The sequence below is a fragment of the Pediculus humanus genome, genomic scaffold (genome assembly GCF_000006295.1).
Source record: "Pediculus humanus corporis 1103172107457 genomic scaffold, whole genome shotgun sequence".
In the NCBI taxonomy this organism is placed as follows: domain Eukaryota; kingdom Metazoa; phylum Arthropoda; class Insecta; order Psocodea; family Pediculidae; genus Pediculus; species Pediculus humanus.
This window is the reverse complement of record NW_002987077.1, coordinates 163,657-169,157: the sequence shown is the minus strand read 5'-3', so window position 1 is coordinate 169,157 and position 5,501 is coordinate 163,657. Positions and strand designations below refer to the sequence as shown.

Here is a 5,501-nt window from a genome sequence, read left to right as displayed (position 1 = left end):
TTTTTTTGATGAACTATTCAAGGACAAAATTCTGAAAAATTTTATAGTTCGTGAGGTTGCAATTTTATTTATTCTACCAAAAAAAAAAAATAAAAATATTATTAATAATATAAACATAAATATATTTTATTTATTTTAAAGTTTTTTCTCATAAAATAAAAAAATAAATAAATAAATAAATTATTCCATATTTTTTTTTTAGGAAAAACTTTTGTCTGTCCTTTAAATTTTTTTTTTTTTTTTTTTAAATTCAAATAATAATAATTAAAAAAAAAAACATTCGAAAACAAATGAAATGTTTCATGTTGTGTTGTCTGTTTGTTGTTATGTATTGTTGAAAAAAATATATATTTAATTTTAAAAAATAATAATAATGATTAAAAAAAATTTTTTAAAAAGATTTCTAATACAGGAAATAAGGAAAAGATTCGAGAGTACAAAATCAAATTCAGTACTTATAGAAAATCCTCATCAAATTCCCGAAAAGCTAAAGGTAATAGTAGGTAAATTATTAATTATGTTCTGTGTAATTATAATAATAATAATAATAATAATGATGTTGTTTTAATTTTAGGAAGTTCCGACAAAGGAAAATCCATCGTTTGTCGATATGGTAGAATATAATTTTCACAGAGCGGTTAAAAAATGCGAACCTTATTTTATGGAAGTTCTCCTCAACAATGAAAGGGTTGCTTCGAAAGAAGCCGAAAAAAGAGTTAAAGGAATAATCGGAGTCATGTCACATTGTAATGCAGTTTTATCGATAACTTTTCCAATTCGAAAAGAAAATGGAGAATATGAAATAATAAGAGCGTATAGAGCTCATCATAATAATCATAGAGAACCGGTCAAAGGCGGTAATTAAAGTTGAAAAGTGAAATTTTTGATATTTAAACAAAGGTTTTATTCATATTGAAAAAGTGTTGTGTTTCCCCCCCTCCCTCCCTCCCTCCCTTCCCTCAGGAGAAAATTTCTTTTATTTTTTTTTTGTAAATTTTAATTTAGGAATAAGATTTTCATTGGATGCTGATGCCGAACATGCCATGGCTTTGGCTGCACTTATGACTTATAAATGCGCTTGTGTTAATGTTCCTTTTGGTGGAGCCAAAGCAACTGTACAAATCGATCCAGCAAAATATACTGTTAGAGAATTAGAAATGATAACAAGAAGATTTTGTTTAGAATTAGCCAAAAAAGGATTTATAGGTAAGAAGATGAAGAAGAATGGTCGCCATTACAAAAATATTTTAATAATAAAAATTTTTTTTTAGGTCCTGGACTTGACGTACCTGCTCCAGATATAAATACAACAAGCAGAGAAATGTCTTGGATAGCCGATACATATTCTAAAACGTTGGGTTACAGAGATATAAATGCACAAGCTTGTGTCACTGGTAAACCCATTAATCAGGGTGGTATTCACGGACGAATATCTGCCACGGGAAGAGGATTATTTCATTCCATAGATAATTTTATTAACGAAAAAGAGTGGATGAGTTTGATAGGTTTAACTACAGGTTGGGTTGGGAAAACGTTTATCGTTCAGGTAATTTTCTCTCTCTCTCTCTCTCTCTCTAAAAACCTACAAAAAAAAAGGTTTTCTAATGGAAATTATTTATTTATTTATTTTTTTTTTTCAGGGTTTTGGTAATGTAGGTTTTCATTCTGCTAGGTATTGTTCCCGTGTTGGTGCTAAATGTGTAGGAGTTATAGAACAAGATTGTAGTATATATAATGAAAATGGAATAGATGTTATAGTAAATATTTTCTCTCTCTCTCTCTTTCTCTCTACACGATAATAATAATTATATTAATAATAACGATAGAAATAATTATTTTCAGGCATTAGACAAGTATAAAATTCAAAATGGTACGATAAAAGGATTTCCGGATGCAAAAATATACGAGGGTGATCTTCTCACAGAAAAATGTGACATACTCATTCCGGCAGCAAAGGAAAAAGTAATAACGTTAAAAAATGCTGATAAAATTCAAGCGAAAATAATTGCTGAGGGTGCTAACGGACCCACGACTCCCGCAGCCGACATTATTCTCATGGAAAAAAAAGTCCTCATCATTCCCGATTTATATGTGAATGCTGGAGGAGTAACCGTTTCGTATTTTGAATGGTTGAAAAATTTAAATCACGTTTCGTATGGAAAACTCACGTTTAAATACGAAAGAGATTCAAATTATCATTTATTAGGTTAATTATTCAAATAATAATAATAATAACTTTTCATTTAAATTTTTGTTATTAATTATCATCATCATTATTATTATTATTATAGATTCCGTTGAAAAATCACTTAAAGGTAAATTAGGTACTGATTTAAGAATACGTCCGAGTGATTCGTTTAGAAAAAGAATTGCTGGAGCATCGGAAAAAGATATCGTACATTCTGGATTGGCGCAAACAATGGAAATGGCCGCCATTAATATAATGAAAGTCGCATTTAAAAATAAATTATATCTCGATTTAAGATTGGCCGCTTATATGTGTTCGATTGAAAAAATTTTTTTAACATACGAAGAAGCCGGTTTGGCTTTTTAAAATACAAAACTATTTTTATTACAGTTTTTAATTTCTTAACCAAAAAAAAAAAAAAAAAAGTGAGAGAATTCATAACAAAACCTGTCGTGTTATTTTTCCCCTGTAAATGTTTTATATATATATCAATCACAGTAAAAAAACACATACATAAATATTTTGCGTTTTATTTATTTATTCATTTAATTATTATTATTATTATTATTTATGAATAATTAATTAAAATCAAATGAGTTACGTCATCACCATGAATAATAATGATCGCTCTCGTCAACGTCTACGTTTTTCTAATAGTTTTGTTAACAAAAAAAAAAAAAAAAAAAAAAAAAAAATGGAAATAAAATTGATTTTTTTTCGAAAAAAAAAAAAACTAGTTCTTGCAACGTAATTAACAACAACAACAACAAAATTTCTTTCTTTTCATTTGTTTTTTTAATTTCTGGTAAGGCCTTGAAAAAAAAAAACATAATAATAATAATAATAATAATAATTTCACAATAATTCAAAGGGCCTAAAACCATCCTTTAGAATGTGGTTGGTTTGTTTAATATTATTTGTTTCCTTATGTTTGTCAAAGGAACAACTAACTATAACTAAAACTTTTTTTTTAAATTTTTTGGTTGTTGTTGTTATTGTTGTGGTTGTTTATTAAATGTTTTCCGGGTAGAAAAGTAAGGGAAAAGTCATGAGTGCGGCAGGTTCGTGTTTGTTTTTTCAATAATTGATACCGAATGAAAAAAAAAAGAAAATTTTATAATTGAATTTTCCGAATCGATCGACGTTATCAATATATTTTGTTTGTTATCAGTTCATTATTTTTTTTGTTTTTATTAATTTTTTTTTTTTTTTTTTTTTTTTGTGATTACAAATCGTCTAAAAAAAAAAAGTTTTAAACGGGAAAATTTTTTTAAAAAAAATACCAAAATCGGGAAAATTTTTTTGTTGCACGCGATAACAATGGCGGCGCCGGATTAACATATCGATTTTATTTATTCATTTTCAGTTAAATTTATTTTATTTTCCATAACGATCGGAATATATTTTTTAAAGGAAATAAAATCATTAAACGACGATACATTTTCTAATGATTTTTCAAAATCATCGTGCGATTTTACATTAAATTTATTGAAGGTTAGTTCGAACGAACAAACAAACACGTTATTATCGGATTTTTGTCGGAATTAATAATGATAATTTTAGGTTGTCGAGCCGGATGATAATGATAACGTTTTATTGTCTCCTACGAGCATCGGAATTCTTCTTGCTATATTACAACAAGGTTCAAATGGTGAAACATTAAAACAACTTGAAAATGTCCTTCAAATGAATTCGAATCATTCTAAACATGGTTACGGTCATGCAATTAAATCACTCGAGGTGGTATCTTTTAATTTTATTTTTTTTATAAAATAACGTTTAAAATAAATTCGTTTGTTTTTTTTTTTTTTTGGGGGGTGGGGGATCCAGAGAGAAACGACAAATTTAACAATAGAATGGGGTAATCGCGGGTACGTCGCACCTGGTTTTCAATTAAATTCAAATTTTTTAAATACCGTACAAGAAAATTTTAACATGACCGTCGAAGAACTCGATTTGACAACATCGACAACGGGTGATGCTGCCACGAAAATAAATAATTGGGTTAAACAAGTAACTCACGATAATATAAAAAATTTCATTGATGCTTGTAATTATTATTATTATTATTATTATTAATACTATTTTCAAAATTCTATTTATTTTTTATTAAAATAATTTTTGTTTTTTTTTTTTTCTTGAAGCATTTTTAACGCCCGATTTCGTTATGATACTCGTTAACGCGATTTATTTCAAAAGCGTTTGGGATTCGCCATTTCAAAAATACAAAACACGAACGGATAAATTTCAAATAAATGACGAACAAAAGGTCGAAGTACCCTTCATGAGACAAGCCGGAAGGTTCACGGCCGGAGAAGATACGAATTTAGGTATTAAATGGATAGAACTTCCGTTTCAGGTAATAAACGAATGAATCCACTATTTTAATTTAAATCCCCAATTAAATTTTTCAATTTGAACTTGATATATATATTTAATTGGGTCTTTTTTTTTTTTCACGATGACCTTTTATTAACTTAAATCAATTAAAAAAAAAAAGCGTGTCACTAACACAAAAAAAAAAATTTATTTACAATAATTATTAAACATGGCGGCGGTGGAAAAAAAAAATCAATGTCAAACAGTGTCGGTTTTCTTTCTGTAATGACGTCACACGTGACGTCACATCCATCTTATCCAATAAAAAAAAATTATAATATTAAAAATTGATTTTACTCACCTTTTTTTTTTTTTTTTTATATATAATTTACAAATTTTTTAATACGAAACACTCGATCGATTTATTGTAAATGACAAATTTAAAATTTAAAAAGGACGAAATCGATATTTTTCGATATTTATTCTCGTATCGATCACGTCGAGTTTAAAAAAAAAAAAAAACAAAACAAAAGAGTGTACCTATTTTTATATTTACAGGATGATAATTTTTCAATGATATTCATACTCCCGATAAAATCACACGGATTAAAACAAGTCATGGAAAAATTATCAGGTACGGATTTGAAACGGATTATCGATAATAAAGGTACGAGACGTGTTAAATTAACAATTCCGAAATTTAAATTAACTAAAAAAGTTTCGTTAAAAGAAACGTTAAAAGAGGTAAATATTATAATTTTTTATTTATTTTATTTTCGATCTATCGATCGATCGATCGATATATCGATTAATGTTTTCTTTCTTTTTTTTTTTTTTTTGTTTTTTAGCTCGGTTTGATTGACGTATTCACAAACGAATCAAATCTCAAAGGAATATCCGACGGTACGAAAACTCTTCAATTGACTCAACTCATACATCAGGCCGATGTTGAAATTGACGAAGATGGTGCGACAGCAGCTGCTGCCACTTTCGA

At 27.6% G+C, this 5,501-nt stretch overlaps 2 protein-coding genes across 2 annotated transcripts; both read left to right on the top strand.

The window, feature by feature from the left end:
- Positions 1 to 373: 373 nt before the first annotated feature.
- Phum_PHUM106580 (glutamate dehydrogenase, putative) lies at positions 374 to 2,554 on the top strand (the record flags this gene model as incomplete). Its single annotated transcript, XM_002424034.1, has 7 exons — positions 374 to 493; positions 575 to 857; positions 1,006 to 1,206; positions 1,272 to 1,546; positions 1,641 to 1,757; positions 1,843 to 2,206; positions 2,292 to 2,554. 7 exons carry the CDS (start codon positions 374 to 376, stop codon positions 2,552 to 2,554), a joined length of 1,623 nt encoding a protein of 540 aa, XP_002424079.1.
- Positions 2,555 to 3,236: 682 nt separating this feature from the next.
- On the top strand, positions 3,237 to 5,431 carry Phum_PHUM106570 (serine proteinase inhibitor, putative; the record flags this gene model as incomplete). Its single annotated transcript, XM_002424033.1, has 7 exons — positions 3,237 to 3,249; positions 3,555 to 3,682; positions 3,752 to 3,928; positions 4,019 to 4,238; positions 4,333 to 4,547; positions 5,066 to 5,224; positions 5,399 to 5,431. The coding sequence occupies 7 exons, from the start codon at positions 3,237 to 3,239 to the stop codon at positions 5,429 to 5,431; spliced, it is 945 nt and encodes a 314-aa protein (XP_002424078.1).
- Positions 5,432 to 5,501: the final 70 nt, after the last annotated feature.